This window comes from Heterodontus francisci, unplaced genomic scaffold (assembly GCF_036365525.1).
Source record: "Heterodontus francisci isolate sHetFra1 unplaced genomic scaffold, sHetFra1.hap1 HAP1_SCAFFOLD_72, whole genome shotgun sequence".
In the NCBI taxonomy this organism is placed as follows: domain Eukaryota; kingdom Metazoa; phylum Chordata; class Chondrichthyes; order Heterodontiformes; family Heterodontidae; genus Heterodontus; species Heterodontus francisci.
Window position 1 is genome coordinate 5433326 of NW_027140794.1, and position 23684 is coordinate 5457009.

Consider the following 23684-nt stretch of genomic DNA (forward strand, 5'->3'; position numbering starts at 1 on the left):
GTGTCAATTTTACTGCATATCCCTATGTTCACCTGCAGCAGACTGAGGACAAATGTGTTGACTGAGTAAAAAATTTCAATCAAGTTTGTTAGAAGCGATCTCTCCCTAACAAAGCCATGCTGACTGTCCCTGATTAATGCCTGCCTCTCCAATTGGAGATTAATCGGGTTCCTCAAAATTGTTTCAATATTTTCCCTTCCACTGACGTTAGATTCACCTGCCTGTAATTACCTGGTTTAACCCTGCTACCCTTCTTGAATAATGGTACGACATTCACTGTCCTTAAATCCTCTGGTCCATTTCCTGTGGCCAGCGAGGATTTGAAAATGTATGTCAAAGCCCCTGCTGGATCTTCCCTTACCTCACTTAACAGCCGAGGTCACATCTCATCTGGGCCTGGGGATTTTTCTATTTTAAGCCCGCTAAAACAACAAACACTTGCTGCCTTTCAATGCCAATTTGTTTAAGTACTTCACAAACCCGCTCCCTGATCTCGACACCGCCATCGTCCGTCTCCATGGTGAACACAGATGAAAAGTAATCCATTAAAGCCGAATTTACGTCCTCTGCCTGCACATTGCAGACGGTCATTTTGATCCCTAATCAGTCCCATTCTTTTCCTGGTTATCCTCTTGCCCTTGATATACTTTTAAAAAATGCATTGGGCGTTCCCTTGATCTTCCTCACCAGTGTTATTGCATGCCCCCTCTTCGCTCTCCGAATTCAATTTTTAAGTACCCCCTATACTTTCTGTACTCCTCTCGGGAGTCCGCTGTTTTTCAGCGCTCTGAAACTGCCAATAGCCTCCTTTTTGCTCCTTATCCAATCCTCCATATCCCTTGACACCCACAATATCCCTGGAAATGTTCGTCCAAACCTTCAACTCTATGGGAACATGTTAGCCCTGAACTCTCAATATTTCCCTTTTGAAGGTAAGAGCCAATGGGATCCAGGGCAATTTGACAAATTGGATCCAAAATTGGCTGAGTGGTAGGAAGCAAAGAGTAATGGTCGAGGGTTGTTTTATTGAATGCAAGCCTGTGACCAGTGATGTACCACGGGGATCGGTGCTGGGACCCTTGCTGTTTGTAGTGAACATTAATCATCTAAACCTGAATATAGGAGGTATGAGGAGTAAGTTTGCAGATGATGCAAAAACTTGTGGTGTCGTAAATAGTTGGGAAGAAAGCCTTAAATTACAGGACGATATAGATGGGCTGTTAAGATGGGCAAGGGAGCAGCACATTGAATTTAATCCTGTGAAGGGTGAGGTGATGCATTTTAGGTGGAGTAACAAGGCAAGGGAATATACAATGGATGGTAGTACCATAGGAAGTACAGAGAGTCACAGGGACCTTGGTGTCCTTGTCCAAAGATCACTGAAGGCAGCAGCATAGAAAGATAAGGTGGTTCGGAAAGAATATGGGATTCTTGCTTTTATTAGCCAAGGCACATAATATAAGAGCAGAAAGGTTATGATGGAGCAGCATAAAACGCTAGTTAGGCCACAGCTGGAGTACTGTGCACAGTTCTGGGAACTGCACTGTAGGAAGGATGTGATTGCACTGGAGAGGGTGCAGAGGAGATTCACCAGGATGTTGCCTGGGTAGGAGCATTTCAGTTATGAAGCGAGACTGGAAAGCCTGGGGTTGCTTTCTTTAGAACAGAGAAGGCTGAGGAGGGAATATGATTGAGGTATACAAAATTATGAAGGGTATTGATGGAGAGATAGGAAGAAAACTTTTCTCTTAGTGCAGGGGTCGGCAACCAGGGGGCATCGTTTTAATGTAAGGGGAAGGATATATCGAGGTGATTTGAGGGGAAAAGTATCACCCAGAGGATGGTTGGATTCTAGAACACATTGCCTGAAGAGGTGGTAGAGGCAGGAACCCTCACAACATTTCAGAAGTATTTAGATGAACAATTGAAATGCCATCGTATACAACACCATGGGCCAAGTGCTGGAAAATGGGATTAGAGTAGATAGGTGCCTGATGGCCGGCAGAGATACGCTGAGCCGAAGGGACTGTTTCAGTGCTGAATAACTCTATTAATCTATGACTCTATGACCTGATCTCCTGCTTGTGATCGTTTGTAAACGACTGCTTGCCCAGTGAGGTTGCAAGGCTCGATCTTATCAGCTTTAGGACTGTCTTGTTACAGAGCCTGTTCTGGTCGGATCCTTGGCAGTGCTAGGCGCCTATGCTGTCCCAGCTATAGAATCTTTCTTAAGAGAGAGAGAGGTCTATTTCTATAGGAACTTTATATTATTATGAAAAGTGTCATTTATTAAGCCTCCCATTTCTTATAATAAATCAGGAGTGATTTGGATGGGTGAAATATGAGTGGAAGCGTCGTTTTGGAATGTTGAATCACCGCTGGTGAATACAGAAGGTCCTATACAAGTATCACCTGTCAAAATAACAGTCAGACACGGTTAGACAGCTCGATATTGGATGCCCAGAGCCGGAATTTGAAAGGCTGGAACTGATAACCAATGGATGAAGGAAGATTAACAGACAAATAATTAGTTGAATGCACAGCTTAAAAAGTTGAATTAAACTTCCGGATCCTTTGTTACAATAAGTAAATTTTTCCAGAGTTTCATGTATGATGTGCTGAACTCTCACAGTGAATGTGGACACTTCAAATCACTCTCCATTTTAAATGTCACATTTTACTAAATCCAGAGCACATTGAATGGAGAAAATCAGCAAAAAAAAAAATGTGCTTCTAACAAGGCCACGTGAACGTCCATAGAAATCTGCAAGGAACGAGAGTTTTGCATGCATATGACACAATATCTGGGATCTTTCGTTGGATCCGCGGTAAGATATGAACCTCACCTCTTCTGATTGACTTTTTCTGTATAATCACCATCAGTGAGATCAACACACAGAATAGCAGGACTCCGAAGCAGATTGCAACTCGGATGGAAGTACTTTTATATCCCTGTTCTTAATGACAACAATACAGAAAGGTTTAACACATACATAGTCCGTCTTGCACGATAACATATTTACAAAAGGGAGTTAATAATTATATCCACTGCTTCTGGGCAATGAGTCAGGCTGAACATTCCGCAATATGTGTGGTGCACATTGCACCAGAGGGAAGTGTGAGCCAGTCTAAATTACAGAGACAGTGCCCCCATGTTTCTGATGAGAACACGACAGTTCAGGTACAGCCAGAATCTGGAATTAGCTAAATTTCAAACAGACCATTTGAAATATGCGGTGAGGAAAAGATATTCCAGTCAGTGGGAAAGTGCTCATAGCATCTTGAGAAAATGACTACAATACCAATTCAACTAATTCAAACCCTAACGCTGGCGAGGATACTAATAATGGTAAGTACCTGCAGATGTGGACGGGACAGCAATTGGAGGCACATCGAGCCCTGTGGAGCATATTGTACAAAAAGTTCAGGAGGATGAAATTTCAGCACTTTCCATTTAAACGATAAATACTGCTCTTAATTTCCCGAACTAGTGAGTCAATTTAACAAAACAATGAACCCTAACCCCACTCTCCATACCCTGTCACCCTCACCGGAACAAATCACACTGGCATCTTCCTTGTGATCACAGTCAGACTGAGCCGGCGATGAAGAAGGACAGTTGGCCAGAGAAGATTCGCTTCCAGTGCATTTCACCTCATCCAGCCATTTAACACCGTCACCCTGGGAAAAAGTAGCTCCTCCTGGGGCCAAAAGAGCGTGACCACAATCCAGCTGTCTGCAGACAACATTGGCATCGGCCATATCCCAGGAGTCATCACACACCGTGCCCCAGCTGTTATTGCACAATATCTCAACTCTCCCGGTTCAGTTGGTGTTACCTCCAAACAGGCGCAACAAATGTCCAGAATCTGGCAAAGAGAATCAATGGTTATTATTGATGTAGTATAAGAAAGGAGTACATGTCAGATAGTTGGTATAATAAAGAGGAAGTAGCACCTGGTGAAAGCCCACGTTTACAATCATATTCTCGAATGCAGTCCTTTGATCTGTGGTGCTGCTCCTTAGTTACTTTTGCTTCTGTTTAGAAGAGAAACATGTTGACTGTATCAGACACCAATGTTTGAAATGACACTCGCACATTTAGAGGTTTGTTGTGTTACCTGAACAAACATCACCAGCATCCTCCCTGTGTTCACAGTTGTGTTTACCCCACGGTTCTTTTTGACATTGCCAAAGGAACGATTCGTGTGAAATACATTCCATCCCATCAAGCCAAATGGGTCCGGATCCTTCTCCAAATGACTGAGCATAATAATCGATAGAACTGAGGGGACCGCACTCTAACTGTTTGCAGATCAGTTCTGCATCAGGTCCATCAAGTGTATCCGAGCATACTGTTCCCCAGGTGCCATTGTCGAACACTTCCACTCTCCCCTCACAGCGATGCTTCCCATTCACCAGCCGCAGCTCTTTGTGCTCTGTCAATGACACAAGAAATATCCGGATAGTTAGATTGATAACTCGTTGTATGTTCATACTGCACAGCTCAACACATGCTGTTCCGGTTGTGTTCACTGATTTCCAGAAATTATTTCAGAAAAGCGATAGAAAAACACCGACAGCACATAAAGTAATAAAGAATAATCAACACGGATTTCACAATAGAAAGACAAACAACGTTATTGAATTCTTTGAAGAAGTTACAGAAAGATAACAGGGATAATGCAGTCGATGTAATATGCATGTTTTTTTTTCAGAAGGCGTCTGACAAGGATCATGACTGGGGTCAGAGCCTGTGAAGTCAAGAGATCAGTGGAAGAATGATAGGAAACCAGCTACAAAGCACACCGTCCGGGTACAATGTGGTAACCCAGAATGGTGGAAGTTGGGAAGTGGTGTTCCACAGAGCTGGGGTCACTGCTGCACAACATTTACATGAACGGTTTGGATTTAGACAAGGGAGATTAATTTCAACATTTAAGATGACAGCAATTTGGGGATATAGTTAACACTAAGAAAGACAGAGACAAAATACGGGAAGACGTTAATAAACTGGACGAATGGGCATGCAATTGCCAAATAAGTTGAATAGAGATAAGTCTAATGTGCTCAGTGTTGACAGGAAGAATAAAGAGGCCACGTACTTCTTGTAAAATAAGAGTGAAAATGATATAGATCAGCAAAGAGACCTCGGGATACAGAGGCACTAATCACTTCTGAAGTGACAGGGACCGAAGCCAGTGATCATAAATATAGGATAATCACGAATAAATCTAATAAGAAATTCAGGAGAATTTGGTTTTCTTTGTACCTAGGGAGTGGTTTGAATTTTGAATTCCGAACACATGCAATTGCTGAGGTGATTTGCACTGATCCCTTTAAGGTAAAGCTATACAGGTACATGAGGCAGAAAGAAGCTAGAGGATATGCAAAGTGGGTTAGATGCAGTAATGTGGGGTGATACTCGTGGGCAACGTAAACACCACATTGACCAGTTAGTCCGAATGGCCAGATTCCGTGCTGTCCATTGTATGTAATTCGAAGTCATATCTTCCCTGTGAAACCACGTGCACAACACTACGGAAAATGGGCACATGGAAGCACCGTTACCTGAACACATGATCCTCACATCTTCTTTATGAGAACAGTCGTGGTTGCCCCACGATGCTGAGGGACATTCCCAGAGAAATGATTCATTACGGGAACACTTCAGTTCATCCAACCAAACTGGCCCTGAGCCTGGTCCACAAGATGCAGGAAGCGCCAGGTCCAATGCCTTTCCACATCCCAGCTGTTTGCAAACCACGTCAGCGTCCGCCAGATCCCAGGAATCATCACAAACTGAGCCCCAAGTCCCATTGTAATAAATCTCCACTCGGCCAGTCCATGGGCTTCCACCGTCAGACAGCCTTAACTGCACGTGGTCTGTTGGATAACAGTACATGAGGATTATACTTTCAATAGACATTCACATCATCACTCAATACAACTGATTTTACCATCACCAGCTCAAAAAAAGAACGTTAAATGCACCTGTGACAGGTAAATAAAACTATACAACAGAATATCTGTTTGCACTTACTTCTTACATAGAATGTAAAGAACGGCAATGTTTCAGATATGCCATTACATCTGGCTTTGACAAGTTCTGATCTCCAGTTCCCCTTTTATGTTTTGAACGCTGGGGACGGTGTCAAACAGGTAATCACTCACACGATTAACAGTTAATTTATACTCATGTTATATAACTGTATATGTTCCTTGTCCATGTATGTTATGAGATTAGAGATACAGCAGTGAAACAGGCCCTTCGGCCCACCGAGTCTGTGCCGACCATCAGCCACCGATTTATACTAATCCTACACTAATCCCATATTCCTACCAAACATCCCCACCTGTCCCTATATTTCCCTACCACCTACCTACACCAGTGACAATTTATAATGGCCAATTTACCTACCAACCTGCAAGTCTTTTGGCTTTTGGGAGGAAACCGGAGCACCCGGAGAAAACCCACACAGACACAGGGAGAACTTGCAAACTCCACACAGGCAGTACCCAGAATCGAACCCGGGTCCCTGGAGCTGTGAGGCTGTAGTGCTAACCACTGCGCCACTGTGCCGCCCAATCCTGATTTGTTATCTTGGTCAGACATTTACTGCCATCTCCTATTTCCCTCATCTTCAATTACAAGTGCCTTGCATTTATCTAGCGCCATTAACGTAATGAAACATCCCAAGGGGCGATACAGGAGTGATACCAAAGAAATTTTAACACAGAGCACCGAAAAATATATTCGGTCTGATGACCAAAAGCTAAGTCAAAGAGTTAGTTTTTATGGAACGTCTTAAAGCAGGAAAGACTGGTTGACAGGCAGAGAGATTTAAGGAAGTAATTCTAGAGCATGTGACCTTTGCAAATAAAGGCACGGCCGCCAATGGTGCACAATTAAAACCAGGAAAGCTCAAGAAGCCAGAACTGGGAGCTGTCAATCTGGAGCCGATTGCAAAGACAGGAGCTGTGAGGCCAGGAAGGGATTTGAAAACAAGGATGAGAATTTTAAAACCGCTCATTGCTGGGCAAAGTAGGTCAGTGAGCAGAGGGCAGATGCCTGAGTGGCAAATGGTCGAGACAGCGGAGCTTGCAGAGGTTGTAACGAGTGAAGCCAGCCAGGATTGCATTAGCATCATGGAGTCTGGAGGGAACAACGCTATCAACAAGACGAGATAAGGGCAAATGCGGGTGATGTCATGGAGGTGAAAATAGACAGTGTTAATGAGGATATAGAGATTTGATAGGAGGATCACTCTGGGGTCAAATATAACACCAAGATTACAAGCTGTCTGGCTGAGTGACAGACAGTTGGCATGGCGAGAAATGGCGTTGGCGGCAAGGAAACATGCGATGAGGACTGATGGTTTCTATCTTTTCAATACTGAGTTGGAGGAATTTTCTGCTGATGCAGTACTGAATGTCAGCCTGGAATTCTGAAAGTGTACAGGCATTGGAGGGCTCAAGAGTGTTGAATGTGAGGAGAGTTGGATACAGTGAGATACATGTGGAAGCTGAGGCTGTGTTTGCGGATATCGCTGAAAGGCAGCATGTAAATGAGTAATGAAGTGTCAAAGGATCGATCTTTTGGTGACTTTGCAGGAGCAGGAATGAAGCCATTGCAGGCCACTTTCTGACCATGACTGCATAGATAATACTAGAACCAGCTGAGTGCAGTCCCACCCAGCCGGGTGTTAATGGGGAGGAATTGGAAAAGTATTTCATGATCAATCATATAAAAATTTGAGACAAGTCAAGAAAGAGGAGGTGGAATCGTTTATGTTTGCCACAATCACTTCGGATGTCGTTTGTTTTCGTCCTGTGGTGTGGATAGAAAATTGATTTGCGGAATTGAAACATGCAGCTTCATATAAGATGAGCATGGATTTGGGAGGCGACAACACATTCAAGGACTTTGGCGAGGTACGAACAGTTGGAGCTGGGGCCGTAACCTGCATGGACAGGTGGTCAATGGTTCCTTTCTGAGGAGAGGTGTGATGACTGCTGATTTGAAGGAGAGGAGCCTGAACATGTAGAGAGAGAGAGAGAGAGAGAGAGAATTGTTAATATTGCCAGCTAACATGGAACCCAGGAAGGGAATGTTTGTGTTCAGTTGTTTAATAGAAATAAGGTGGAGACAGCAAAATGTGGATACCATAAACAGCACAGGTTCAGAGAGAGAGTGAAGGATTCTAGGAGAGAAACAAGAAATGTGAATTCAGGGTGATCGTATGGGATGGGGGTGGGAACTGATAGGAAGTTAGGCCTGATGGGTTGTGGAAGAAAGGGAAGTAGTGGAGGTGACTGAACGGATGTTTTTGAACTTTGTGACAAAAAGTCGATGAGCTCCTCTCACTTATTTTTGGAGTCCAGGGTGGACGAGGCAGGGGAGTGGTTCAGGAGGAAGATTTATGATGGAGATTATTTGCTGTGCGTTTTCTTTGCCTTCCTGGATAATCTTTGTCAAACGGGAGGTTTTAGTGAAGATGAAGAGGACCCAATGATGCTTTATGTGATTGATCCATTCAGGATTATATTACCAGACAGTTCCCCACATGTCACCATTCCTTTCTGTTTTTTAAATTATTTCAGGGGATGTTGGTGTCACTGGCAAGACCAGCAGTTTAATCCACGCTATTTATAACTTCATTATTACTTTATTACTCCACTTCATATTGGAGAATGTAAGGTCCACAAGTACTACCCTTAAACATCAGCCTTACAATATGCAGTATCTTCGTGTAGAACTACGTTCTCGGGTTGTGTTGATTATAACATTATTAACATTATCATAAATCAATTTAATATTAATTGCATAAGAGAATCACTTACCTTTGTAAGGATGGGACTCTGTCTTTGACAAGGAATATATTTGAGTAATTTTAGATACATAAACCGCATGTCTGAACAGAGAGTATGCAGACCTGTCTGTCCAGACAGACTGCTGCAATTATGTTAAATGAGCAAACGAAACATGTGAGGCACATTAGCAATTGCTATTGTCTGTACAAAATCAATGAACTAAACGACTAATTCTATTAATATATGACTGTTGGACCGGACCAAAGAGGACAGAAAACAGGATCTCTCTGCAAAATTTTGGACAGGATCAGGAAGCGCCTATGGGCAATTGAACGCCAGATGTGTAGGCCTCCTGGCTGAACAGAAACCAGTATTTAATCTGGACTGGACAAAAATGATTGGACTAATTGCGTCAGGCACCTTGGAGAATAAACAGCAGCAATGTGACCCATCAGATACAGAAGTAGAAGACAAGGAGAAGACACATGGCTTCTGTCGGTGGGCATAAATGTTGTGTGGAGCTTAACATTTACCTAACTGAAGAACAAGATGACATACTCTACTCTGTCCAGTGACTGAGTGTGTAATAACCATTCAGCACTGTAAACTTCTGACGTGAAACGCTGGAATGTATTGATTTCCGCAGTGTCCGAAGAAAATGCTTACTGTAACCAATCGGTATCAAATCTGAATCATTAACGATCTCATATGTTGTAAGTTCCACATGTCGTATGCAAATAAATGTTCATTGGAACAACCCGAAAACATCTGCCCACACTCAAGCCAAAAGACTTGCAGGATGTTAGGTAAATTGGCCATTATAAATTGCCCCGAGCGGTGGTAGGGAAATATAGGGACAGATGGGGATGTGGTAGGTATATGGGATTAGTGCACGATTAGTATAAATGGGTGGTTGATGGTCGGCACAGACTCGGTGGGCCGAAGGGCCTGTTTCAGTGTTGTATCTCTAAACTAAACAAAACTAAACTACACTCTGCATAATGCAACATCCCCAGAACACATGCCTGCATTAACATGCTACACAATGAAACTTTAAAGTGTCTAGTCCAAAACATCTGTCTACTTTTATACACAACCTAATGAAACTTGCACCAGACCAACTCCCACACAGTTACCTCCACTTATATACTATACAGTAGAACTGATTGCAAGCTTGGCGCCGGATTTGATACCACAGCTGAGAATCCAATTCCGTATTCTCTTTATCAGAAGGCCGTTATCTTTCACCTCTATCATCATTCACCTCCCTTCCTGCCTCAGCCCATCTGCTGCCGAAATGCTCACCCATGCTTTGTTGCCTGCAGAATCGAATATTTCAATGTTCTCCTGGGCGATCACCCATCTTGCATCCTCCAGAAACATCAGCTCATCCAAAGTTTTGTTGCCTGCCCGACATGAAGCCCCTCTCAGGAACGCCATGGCACTCGACGATCTATTGGTTTCCCTGCGATCAATACCTAGAGTTTCCAAATATGATCTTCCTGTTCAGACACCTTCATGCTCTCCCCCTGCATCAGTATAACCGTCTCCAGCCTGAATCATTTCAGGAACTCTGCTTTTCTCTGAACACAGCTTCTTGTACTTCACCCACTTCAATTGCCCACAACTTTCAGTTTTGCCTTTAACCATCTAACCCCCAGATCTGAATTTCCACCAGAAATATTTCCGTGGCTCCGGCTCTTCAAATCCAACCATCTGACTAAGAATTTCGTCACCCACTCTAACATCTTTTTGTTTGGCTCTGTGTCAGTTTTCTCTCCGTTTACATTCCTGTTAAACCTCTTGGGATGTATGTGTTAATTGAAATTTCTGTAATACAAACGTTCTTGCTTTTTAATTGTGTCCGTGTCCTCTCTCTCTGTACACCACCCCAGCTCCCCGACCGCCCACCATCCTCTCCCACTCTCCTCGAGTGAAATTACTGGTTTGAGAAACCCAGGAACAAGTAACCGATATTATCACTTTTCTCAGCAGATTAGACATTTCACTTTTATGTTTTTGTAAAAGCAGTGAAGAATTTGCTTACCTCAACACAGGACCCCTACATCCATACTGTCAGTGAGAGACGAATTCAATGTGAATAAGATGCAGTTCTGGAGCTGCAATTCGCTTCCTTCACACTGGACATCATTCACCCAGATGGGTCCTTCACTCTCTCCGTCCTTTGAATAGTTGTAAGCGGCTGTCGCTTCACCACAACCCAGCTGTGTACAGACTACGTTGGCATCATTCAGGGTCCAGTGTCTATCCTGCAATCTCCCCCAGCTGCCATTGTAGTAAATCTCCACTCGCCCATCACACCACCTTCCCCCGTTAGTCAGTCTTAGCGACCAATTTTCATCTACAATATGAAACACATTGAGAATGGTGAAACTGAAGCAAAATATCTCAGAATTTACTGCCACCCGAAAAGTCATTAATATTAATGGTTACTATTCCTGTCATCATTGTTCAGAAGGCTTGTTGAAAGGTCATTTTCACCATTACCTTTTCTCTGTAAATACATTTTAGAGACGGACCGAGTAGCTTACGGTTGCTGAACTGGGGACAGAGGGTAAAATGAACTGCAGGTGATAGCCGAGGGACTGAAGGTCGTCCTCCTGTCCACATGCACTGATATTCCAGCTCTCGCACTGTACTTAAAAATTATCAACTTTTCTTCCAATTTATCCTCCTTATATTCACATGGTCCATCTTCAACTCTTCCGTTCTCTTCCTCAACATCTCTGTCTCTGATTCTGGGCATAGGTTATTAACTAATATAAAGAGTAAACCCAGTGACTCTCACAGTTACCTTGTCGATGCTTCCTCACACCCCAATTCTTCGAATGACTCTATCACATTTTTTCACTTGCTCCATCTGCAATGTCTGGTGATACAACCTTCTATATCAGTGGTTCCAGATATGTATTCCTTTTTCCTCAACCGAGGACTCTCCTCACCTCCTCATCCACCCACCATGTTTGACAGGGCCCTCAAGCACGTCCATTCCATTCCCCATACGTCTGCTTTCACCCTTTCCCCTTCCCGGAACAATGATAGGATTCTGATTCTCCTCATCTTCCACTCCATCAGCTTCCATATTCAACAGATCATCTTCCACCATTTCCACCACCTTTAATGTGGTGCCACTACAAAGCACATCTTCCCCTTCCCTCCACTTTTAACATTCTGAAGGGACCTTTCACTCTGTGGCACCCTGATTCACTCTTCAATCATTCTCAGCACCCCTTCCCCCAGGACCTACCCATGAATGCGCAGGAGGTGCAACCAATGCCCTGTTACCTCCACCTTTCTCACCATCCAAGCCGCCAAATACTGCTTCCAAGTAAAACAGCGATTTTCTCGTACTGCTTTCTCTTTAGTATACTGTATTCACTGTATTGACTGATCATGATACCGTCTCCTTTACATTAGGACACCAAACATAATTGAGTGCTTACTTTGCACAACACCTTTGTTCAGTCTGCAAGCTTTACCTTTAGCTTCCAGTTGCCTGTCCTTTTCATTATTTATTCCGCTCCCACTCTGACATCTCTCTCCTCTTTCTCCGACACAGTTCCAATGAAGATTAACATAAGTTTGAGAAACAGCACTTCCTCTTTCCACTCGACTCTTTACAGGCTTTTGGAATGAACACTGAATTCAGCAATTTCAGGAAAGATTCCCTCCCCTTTTTTGGACGATGTCTTGCCTTCCAATTTGCAGCTCCTGTCGAAATGTGTTTTTCACTTGGCCCATTCCTATCTCTTTCTGCCTTGCATTGTCCCATTTACCATTTAATTTTTCCTGCCTTCCACCATATCACAGATTGTTCCTTTCGTTCTTTCCTTGCTTTCCCCTTTCTTTAAAAACTGTTAAATCTCTAAGATCTGATGAAAGATCAGCAAACTGTAAGGTTGATTCTGTTTTTTTCACCGTAGATGCTGCCAGAACTTCTGAGTATTTTCAGCACTTACTGTTTTTATTACCGATATGTTAAATTGTGAAACGTGGGAGCAATTTGCGTTGATTAATGTCCCATGTACAGCGATCAGTTAACTGAGCAGATAATCTGTTGTAAGAGGGCACTGGCTGAGGGATAACTGGGAGAATTGTAATTTACATCAAGTTTGTGAAAGAATCAAAGACATGGCATATTGGTGAAATAACGAGTTACTTCAGTCGCTATTATTTTATTGCCCTTGATGTAATGGAAATGTAAATTTATCTCACGCTATTTGGCTGGAAACAGGTTCACGGTGTTTTCTATTATACAACTGATCATTGCAGAGAATTCCATGATAATTCATATTTGAACGACCAACATTGATCACAGTTTCAATGCTCGAGCAACATTTCTATGCAATGGCAGTGGTCCTGGGAGCAAATTGCTGATTATATGCCCCTTGAATAGTGCCCTAGATTTACCACAAAACAGATATTATATGAGCGATAAGTACTAATCACTAGACATTGTATGTATTCAATGTTTACTGGAGTGAAGCTCTTTGATTCATTTGTAATTTAATTCAGACCAATAAACCGACAAACACATCTCAGAATCTTAGTGTCGAAGGAAGCATGGGATCAGCAAAACTAGTGAATCAGCGACCTGTGGAAATAGTTAATGATGCTTGACAGCAGAACAGTTGGTGTATTTCAGTTCAATTGACTGAGATGACTCACCCGTACAGATGACACTGGCATCATTTTCATGGGAGCAGCTAAACTGTTCCCAGGATGAAACAGGACAATCCCACAATCGCGTCTCATTCCGCCGACACCTGCAACTTTCCTTCCACACTGGACCGGCTCCCTTCCCAAAGTGAGCTCCTCCCGGGATTGAGGTTACTGTCCCACACTGCAAGTGCTCGCAGACCACGTTGGCGTCTTCCAGATCAAAGTACATGTCACACAGCGTCCCCCACTGGTCTCCGTGCAGCACCTCCACCCGGCCAGAGCATCTGTTCGTCCCATCAAGCAATCGAGGTCCATGTTTCCCTGTATTGGAAACCAATCCAAATCCAAATAATTTATAAATCATCCTCTGCATAGAAACAGCAAAATAGAAAATGGGTATAAAAGTTGAATCTTATGTACACGATTATCTATCCATACTTTATACAAATTATCCATCAAAAAACAATTGGAATTACCACAGCAACACAAAAGCAAAATACTGCAGATGTTGGAAATCTGAAATAAAACAGAAAATGTTGGAAATACTGAGCAGGGCTAGCAGCATCTGTGGAGAGAGCAAGAGAGTTATGTTTCAGGTCTGTGTACTTTCATCACAATAATTACTACAGGACCTATTTAAGAAGTTGGCTGAACAGTCAAAAATTAACAGCTCTTCTTGCAAACGCTAATCGATTGTTGGTCTTTATCTCTTGGATTTTGGAATGTAAACGATGAAGGATGTGATGTTTCTGTTGTATCTGTTGTCACGTTTGGGCACGGCACTTCACAAAACCATTGGCTTTGGAGGTTGTTCAGGACAGTGTCACCAGAATGGCAACAATGCTTAAAGAGTTACATTATGAAGACAAGTTGCATAAACTTTGTTTGTAGTAGATTTGGTTTAGAAGGATTCCAGCTTATCTAGTTGATGTGTTTAAAATGGTTAAGGGGTTTGATAGATGAGCTATAGAAGATCTGGAGAACAAATACAAAACAAGCCCATTTAGGAGCTGCTTTTCTTTATGCGGATGTGGACATCTCTGGCAGAGGTGGCAGTTATTGCTCAACTCTACTTGCCCTTGAAACCGGTGTCAGGACCGTCCTCTTGAACTGCAATTGCCTGCATGGGGAATGTTCTTCTGCAATGCAGTAAGGTAGAGTTCAGGCAAAGTGTGCAAGCATAGAGTGTACCTTTAACTGCATGTGTTGTAAGCAGAGTGGAACGTTTGGAATTTGGTAATTAGTGGCTAAGACTGAAATCTAGCCTTAACATTTAGCAATTGGCTTGGAATTAAAAACCAAACTGCAAGGCAGTTCATTGTTCGCAGTTAACAGGGCAAGTCAGGTTAGCAGTAAGCTGTCAATCAGCTGTGATTGTGTGAACACGGGTAATTACTGTTAGCTGGAAACTGTCTAAACTGTTGCATCTCGAATGTGCCTCAAAAAGCATATAATATTGGACGTCATTGCAAGATGATTTGAGTAAAGGAGCAAGATGTTACTGCACCTATAGAGGGCTTTGGTGAGACCACACCTGGAGTATTGTGTGCAGTTTTGGTCTCCTTATCTGAGGAAGGATGCCCTTGCCATGAAGAGTGTGCAAAGTTGATTTACAAGGCTAATTCCTGGGATGGCAGGATTCACGTATGAAGAGAGATCGGATCGACTCGGACTATATTCACCAGAGTTTAGAAGAATGAGAGAGGATCTCAGAGAAACCTAAAAAACTCGAACAGTACTAGACAGGCTAGATGGAGGGAGGACGTTCCCGATGGCTGGAGAGTCCAAAACCACTGGTCACAGTCTCCGGATATGGAGTATGCTATTTAGAACCGAGATGAGGAGAAATGTCTTCACTCAGAAGGTGGTGAACCTGCAGAATACTCTACCACAGAAGGCAGTGGAGGCCAGATCTCTAAATATATTCAAGAAGGAGATAGATATCTTTCTTATAGCCAAAGGAATCAAGCGATATGGGGAAAAACGGGAACAGAGTACTGAATTAGATGATCGGCCATTACTTTTTTTGAATGGCGGAGCAGGCTGGAAAGGGCTGTCTGGCCTACGCATACTCCTATTTTTTATGATTCTATTTTTAGACTTCTAGTAAGGCAGAGTGTAACCACAGATTGCAATGTTAACTGAATACATTATCAACATAGTGGGAAGTTAGAGTTTGCTAAGAGGAAGGATTCGGTGCAGAGGGGGAAAAGGAGGTATTTTTTATTCTTTTATTTCGGGCTAGGACAGCATTTATTACCAATCCCGAACTGCCCTTGCAAAGATGGTGGTGAGCCGCCTTCTTGTACCACTGCAGTGCATGCGCTTTCAGTGCACTCACATTGCTGTGAGGAAGGGAGTTCCAGGATTTGACACAGCGACAGTGAAGGACCAGTTATTTCGTTCCAAATCAGGATGGTGTGTGCTTCGGAGGAGAACATGCAGATGGTCTTCCCATGCATCTGCTGTCCTGGTCCTTCTAGGAAGTAGAAGGTGAGCGTTCGGATGGAGGTGTTCTGTTTTGTCTGTTAAACTGGAGTCAGTGACGAGAGCCATGGGTTTAAAGGAGCGTCACAGCCTGCAGCAGCAGAGCCTATTGGAAGGGGCTGAGGGACAGACACCAGGCAAATAGAGGGAAAAACTCACTCAGTGAAGCAATTGTCAGGTCAGGGTGTGAGAGTGCGTAGGTAAGTTGTAAATAAGTATTAAGTTAATTGATGAGTGCTTAGTGTTTCGGCGTTAGCTGACCAGTGAAATAGCGTTAAAGCTAAAATGCATCTAAAAATAATTTTACCTCAAAAATAAAGACAGACTAAGTTCTGGCAGAGCAGTTTTTTTTCTGGATATTGGAATTTGTAGATAATGGAACTGCCGCGAGGGAACTTGTCTGTAGTAGATATCTCAACCTGGAAACTCTCTGGCTCAGGATCATAGAGCTGTTGTGGGAATTGGAGAAACGCCAACACATATGGCAACAAGAAGAGTATTTGACAGTTTGCTGCAGATTTCAGTCACACCTTGTAGAGAGCTGCAGGATCAGAATGAGGTTGTTGCAGCTTATAGTGCTCAGTAATGGAAATCCAGATGGAATGGAGAACGAGGATATACAGACGTGAAAAGGAACAAAGTCCTGGCTATTTGTGAGGATAAGGATGAAGACGGTCAGAAGGACAGCCAGAATGTTGACCGTGATACCTTGGAATAGGAAGCTGTTCAAAAGGAGGAGGAGTGGATCATAATGTCATACTTTTAAGTGATTCAATAATGAGGGAATTAAGAGTTCCACACAGTAATTTCCCAACTTGTGCGAAGTGAGGGTTATCTCAAATCAGATTGCAAGAATGGAGGGGAAATATCCAGTCGTTGTGGCCCATGTAGGGATAAACAACATAGCGAAGAGTAGGCAAGAGGTTCTTTTCGGAGAGTACCAGGAGCTGAAATATAAAAGAAGATATCAAGGATTATAATCTCTGGATTTTTATACAAGCTGCTTGCACATTGGCATCAGAAAAATAAACGATTAGGGAGATGAACATGTGGTTGAAGGTTATGATGTTGGAAAGAGGTTTTACCTTTCATGGGACCCTGACACCTGTACTGGGATATTAAAGAACTATTCTGTTGGAATGTGCAGCACCTGAAACGGGTTGGGATCAGGGTCCCAGAATAAAGGATAAATAGGGTTGTTACAGGAACCTTAAACTAGTAAATGGGTGAGGGGAGGCTGGTGGGGGCGGGGGAGGGGGTAGACCACAGTTGTAAATGTAGCATATCTAGGTGCTACAGGGAAATAGATAACTAAAATATGCAACATTTGAGTCAGACCATTTTACGGTTTTACATCACGTGCCTTTGCGCTGAAAACAGCAGTTGCTTTCTTGAAAAAGCAGTTGTTAGAAATACTGACAGACCGCAACGTTTTGGGCCGTGTACTCTGTCCATTGTCTGGAGAAATAATTGTAATTGGTGGAAGCTGTCCGTTTATATGTAGTGCAGAATGGGAATGTGGGCTGGATCTTACCACTGTTAGGTTATTACATGTTCTTGTTCTGGCTGTTATTGGTCAGTTAATTATATTCCATGATTGGTCAGTATATGCCATTATACTTGCTGCTAATTCGTCTGTTATTGTGCATCGTGGCAAGTCAATCCATACTACTGTTCTGGTCATGGTATGTTGGCAGCACAGCAGGTGCTTGTGCGTTTCTCGAGTAGGGAAAGCCAGATATTCACTGAGGAACAGGCCACTGTTAGGGGGACGGTCTTGTGTTTATCGATCTCCATAGCTTCCCTGATGCAGTGAACGGCACAAGCCTGCCATCAAAGAAGCTCAACTCAATGCCCACCGCATTGAATGGTCCAACTCCAAACTCAACCTCATCTATTATGGACTGGCGTGCAAGACACAGTAACATTATAAGTATAAAAGTGACCAAAAACATGCAAAAATGGAAAAAAAAATGCACAGATCTTCGTGAATGGCAGAGATACAAAGAATAGCAAAGGATGACAAAACAGATCGCAAGAGCTACAAATCTTTTACAATAAATTCAGAAACATATTGTCATTAAAAGCAATGTGGTCTCATGACAATAACAGTTGTGATATTATAAATTAAAATAAGGAAATGGCAGGAATTATACATAATTACTTTGCATCAGTATCTACATGGACACAACTTTTATTAAGGTTTGCTGTTGCCACAGTAGGCCAAATGCTGCTCTGACATTGAGGGCAGTCACTCTCATCTGGAATACAGCTATATCAGCCATGTTTGTGCAACGGGTGTGATGAGGTCTGAAACTGAGTGGTCCGAACAAACACAAACTGAGCATCAGTGAGTAGTTTATTGGTAAGTACTGCTTGATAGCGCTGTAAACAAAACCTTCCATCACTTTGTTAATGATTGAGAGCAAACTGCTGGGACAGTAATTAGAAAATTGCAATTGTCACACTGCTATTTAAAGAAAGGTTGTCGAGTGAACCGAAGAATTATAGATTGGTTAGCCTAACAGCAGTTGTCAGGAAATTACCAGAGAGTACATTTAAAGAAGGAGTGTCTGATCACCTTGAAAAGTTACAGCCAATCAGAGAGAGCCAGCATGGATTTGTAAAAGGTAGATCATGCTTGATGAACCTGATCAAATATTTTGTGGAGGTAACTAAAGTAGAGGTCAGGGACACCTCAATGGATGTTATTCAAATGAACTTCCGGAAAGCACACAACAAAATCCCTCGTAACTGATTGTTGGCTAAAGTTGAAGCTCATAGAATTTTGGGAAAATTATTGACCTACTTAGGACGTTAGCTAAGTGGCAGGAGACAGACAGCAGGGATAATGGGCAGATCATCTAACTGGCAGGATGTGATGGTGCCGTCCCGCAGGAACCTCAACTATTCAGCATATTTATTAATGATTTAGATGACTGGATAGAAAGCCACATATAATTGACATACTCAATATTGCCATTGAAAGAAACCATCTGCCATATTGTAAACATGTATATTTTAAGCATAACTTTACAAAAAAAAGATTCAGTGACTGTGTAAAACTATTTCAATATTGGTGAGTGTGAGGTGTCCAATTTGGACTTAAAAAGATTACAGTACTTTTTAAATCGCCGGACGCAGCACAGGGAAAAGAGACTTCAGGGTCATTGGCAAGTACAGGAACGAAAATCAAAACAGCCAATGGAATGCTGGGCTTTATATCTAGAAACATGGAATACAAGGGGCTAGAAATGATTCTACAGCTAAAAAAAAAAAACTGGTCAGGCCCCATCTGGTGTAATGTTCAGCTATGGGCAATATGCGTTGGGAAGGATATGTTGACCAGGGAAACTGTGCAGCATAAGAGATGCTAGAATGATTCCTTGGCTTCAAATGTTTCTATTTTTTATTCATTCAACAGATGTAGGCGTCACAGGCAAGGCCAGCATTCGTTGTTCATGCCTCGTTACCTTTCACAACTGGGTGACTTGTTAGGCTATGTAAGAGGACAGTTAAGAGTCAACAACATTGCTGTGGGTCTCTAGTCACATGTAGGACAGGCTAGGTAACAATGGCAGATTTCATCCCCTAAGGATATGACTAAACAAGATTTTTTTTTAATGACAATGGACAATGGTTTCATGGTCACCATTACTGAGACTAGTTTTCAATTCCAGATTTATTAACTGAATTTAAATTCCACTAGCTGCGATGGTGGGAATTGAACCAGCGTCCCCAGAATTAGCCTGTGGCTCTGGATTGCTAGTCCAGTGACATTAACACCACGTCACTGCCTCACCTCATTATGAAGAAGGATTACACAAACTGTGGCTGGGTTCCCTGAAATTTGGAAGAGACTTGTCTTTTCACATTCCCAGCCTATCTCTTCCAGCTGCTGGAAAGTCTTTGGGAATTCTGCAGGTGAGCTACTAGCCACAGAATGCCGATCATCTGACCTGCTCCCGTCGCCACAACATTATTGTGAATGGTCTAGTTCTGTTTCTTGGCAATGACAACACCCAGTAGAACTTGATGGTGGTAGTGAATTCACTGATTATAATAGCTAGGGGAGATGTTATTGTCTCTCTTGTTGGAAATAGTCATTACCTGACACGGAGGTGGTGAGTGTGTTACTCTCTACCTTTCAGCCCAAGTCTAAATAATGTTCTAATCTTGATGTGAGTGGGCATGAACTGTTCCTTAATCCGAGGAATTGTGAATGGAAGTAAAGACCATGCAATCATCAGCAAAAAGCCCAACTTCTGACATTTTGATGGTGGGAAGGTAACTGACCAAGCACCAGAAGATAGTTGGGCCTCAGAGAACAATTAGGAAACACATTTTTCTGTAAAAACAGTGTACATCTGGAACATTCCCTAACAACTTCCAAAGTAAAGAGTTGTGGATGTTACATCTAATCTAAATTTTCAGACTAATATTGTTAGATTTTTGTTAGCTCGGTGTATCAAGGAATCTGGTTCAAAGCCAGGTAAAGAGACTTTGAAGAACATATCAGGTATGATATAACTGAATGATGGAACAGGCTGGTGCAACTGAAAGCTCTGTACTGATAATGTGGATATGTGTCCGATCCTGTCATATTTAGCGGGTAAAATGCACACATTATATTAAATAACTTTGTAATATTTCACTTCTGGCCTGATTGCACTGAGCAGTGCTAGACTACAGCCGTTCTTTTATACCCTGCCGTTCAGTAAGTGTTAACGTGGGTACAGTGGAACAGTGGTTAGCATCACAGCTCCAGTGTCCTGGGTTCAGTTCTGGGTGCAGTCTGTGCAGAGTTTGCACGTTCTCCCTGTGAATGCGTGGGATTCTGCCTCGTGCTCTGGTTTCATCCCACAGCGAAAGACTTGCAGGTCGAAATTAAGTTGACCATTGTAAATTACCCCTACTGTCGGTAGGTGCTAGGAGAATGGTAGGTAATGTAGGATTAGTATAAATGGGTGGTTGTTGGTCGGCAGAGACTCGGTGGGCCGAAGGACCTGTTTCAGTGCTGTAGGACAAGAATAATAACGTGGGCAGGGAGGGTCAGAAGGCTATTGTAATGTCGGATCATTCGTGGTGTTCAAATTAAAGTATCGAAATAGGCCAGTGCATATTCATTTAGTCAACTCCCAACTGTTGCAGCTAATATTCAATTCTAAATCTACATTCGGTGCAGTGGTAAACAAACTTGCGAAAATTCTGCTTCTTGCAGAATCAATGTTAAGATTTCGAACCATCTTGTTTACCAGTAATTGCAGGTAGTTTTACGACGTTACACCAAACCTATAGCAGTGATAGTAAACTATAATGACTAGTTTAGATATGAACCTTACAGAAAGAAACATGGGAATGCCACCTTCCTTTGTTTTCCAAATATTAAGCAGGAAGTTGCCTGCTTTTCAGTAAGTCTGTACTCACCGGAACAGATCACACTGGCATCGTTCCTGTGGCTGCACTCCTGGGTTCTTTGAAAAAGACGGCAGTCCAATAAACTGGACTCGTTTCCAGTGCATTCAAAGATATCAGTCCATACGAGCCCAGTGCCCTCTCCAAAATGAGCATATCTTGGCACAGACACGGCGACTCCACACTGAAGCTGACTACAGACCACATTGGCGTCTTTCAAATCCCAGTCAAGGTCACACACTGTTCCCCAGGTTTCACCGTACTGGATCTCCAGTCTGCCTGAGCATGGGGAGTCTCCGGATGTTAGTCTAGGAGATCTGTGATCTGAATAAGCATATTATATCATAATTAGCATAATACGTTAATAATCACAATAATACAAATATTTACATTTCAATTCGCATCTGATTAATCACAAATCTGGCAACATTCGTTCTCAGATTCTGTTCAAAACTGATTATGCTGGATTTCCTGTATCACTACTGCTTATAATGTGACAGAACTATCATGTTTAAAATGTTCCTTTATTTATTTATAACTTCCCCAGTCGCCGTCACTGTAACTGAGAAACATGCACTGTATCAGCAGTTAGAACTGGGCAAGAAGTATTGTGTGACAAGAACTGGTGCTTGGAGTACTGTGTTCATATTTAACATAAATGATTTCGAGTCAGAAAAGGGACATACAATTGTAATATTCACTAATGACATCTACTTGGAGCAATAGTTAATACAAAGGCAGATTGTGAGAAAAATACTTTATGTTAACGAAATTGCAAATGAATTTTAATGCAGATAAATGTACACTTACACATTTGGGTAGGAAGACTGAGAACCCAGACTCCTTGGACAATGATAATCTAAATTGTGTCGAGGAGCAATGGGACTCAGGGGTACAGATATAAAAATCAATAAAATAGCAATACAGGTTAACAAAGCTCTAGAATTTACAAAACAATTGTGTTTTATTAAAGAGAGATACGTTGAAAGGGGAGTCACACCCAGCACAAGGAAAGATTTGGTGTTGATTGGGAGTAGGTTGATTGGGTGCTAACTAGTCAGTGTTTCCCTACTTTTCTAGGCAGTGTGCAACTGAGCAACTTTACACCATATCAGTTGCATCCTAGTGCTGTAACTGCTGTAACTGTACTGGATCAGCTTGGCTAGAGTTGTCGCTAGTTTTCGAGCACTGATCTTCAGCACTACAGCTGGAGTGTTATCAGGCCTTTAACTTTTGCTTTGTGCTGCGTGCTCAGCCGCTTCTTAATGTTGTGTGCAGTAATCTTCGGAATGGACCAAACAATAGAACGCATTTGCACAGCGCTAACCCATTGACATGAATTGTCACACAATACTTCTCAACTTTTGTCAGTGTGAATAACTACCTTTAACCCACACTTTGTTGACTGTTTTGTAGCCAGTTTGCAGCAGTCTGTCATGATCACCCTTCCAAGCCCTTCGTATGCAATTAATTACCCTGAAACCACATTCACAGTTTTAAGTTTAAAAACTGGACAGACAGTTTGTGACCAGCAAGCTGCAGCAGTCAGCATATAATCATAGAATGTTTACATCACAGAAGGAGGCCATTCAGCCCGTTGTGTCCATGCTGGTTATCTGTAAGAGCACCTCACTAGTCCTATGCTTCTGCCCTTTCTACATAGACATGCAAAGATGTTCTCTTCAGGTGCTTGTCCAATTCCATATTGAAAGCCACAATTGAATCTGTCTCCATCAGACTCGCACGCAGAACATTCCAGATCCTAACCACTCACTATGTTAATAAGTTTTTCCTCATGTCACGGTTGGTTCTTTTCCCATCCACCTTATCACAGTGTCCTCAGGTTATTGACCTTTCTGTCAAGAGGAAAAGTTCCTCTCTATCTACTGTCTGGACCACTCGTGATTTTGAATAACCTCAATCAAATTTCCTCGCAGCCTTCTCTGTTCTAAGGAGAGCAACCACAGCTTCTCCAATCTATCATTATAACTGAAGTCTTTCATCCCTTGAACATTCCTTGTAAATCCTTTCTGCACACACTCTTAAGCATTCACATTCTACTAAAGTGCCATATTCAGAATTGTACACAATCGACCAGTTGAGGTGAAGCCAGTGTTTCACAAAGTTTCATAATAACTTCCTTACTTTTGTACTCCATGCCTCTATTTAAAAAGACCAACATCCCTATTAACCACTTTCTCAACCTGCCCTGCTGCATTCAACTATTTGATCACAAATACTCCCAGATCACTCTTTTCCTGCAGTCACTTTAGAACTGTACCCTT

At 42.5% G+C, this 23684-nt stretch overlaps 1 protein-coding gene across 1 annotated transcript; it reads right to left on the reverse strand.

The window, feature by feature from the left end:
* Positions 1 to 3815: 3815 nt before the first annotated feature.
* On the reverse strand, positions 3816 to 10165 carry LOC137361140 (deleted in malignant brain tumors 1 protein-like). Its single transcript, XM_068026082.1, has 5 exons — positions 10120 to 10165; positions 5572 to 5886; positions 4122 to 4439; positions 3958 to 4038; positions 3816 to 3869 (listed from the first exon to the last, which is right to left on the reverse strand). Exons 1-5 carry the CDS (start codon positions 10121 to 10123, stop codon positions 3826 to 3828), a joined length of 762 nt encoding a protein of 253 aa, XP_067882183.1. The 5' UTR covers positions 10124 to 10165; the 3' UTR covers positions 3816 to 3825.
* Between the last annotated feature and the right edge of the window lie 13519 nt (positions 10166 to 23684).

Bases quoted from the DNA above. Each gene is read 5' to 3' on its own strand.
- LOC137361140 (XM_068026082.1), bottom strand. The intron at 4,440-5,571 runs GTAACGGTGCTT...TGTCATTGACAG, and splicing joins TGTGAGGATCATGTGTTCAG to AGCACAAAGAGCTGCGGCTG. The intron at 4,039-4,121 runs GTAACACAACAA...TCTTCTAAACAG, and splicing joins TGCTGGTGATGTTTGTTCAG to AAGCAAAAGTAACTAAGGAG.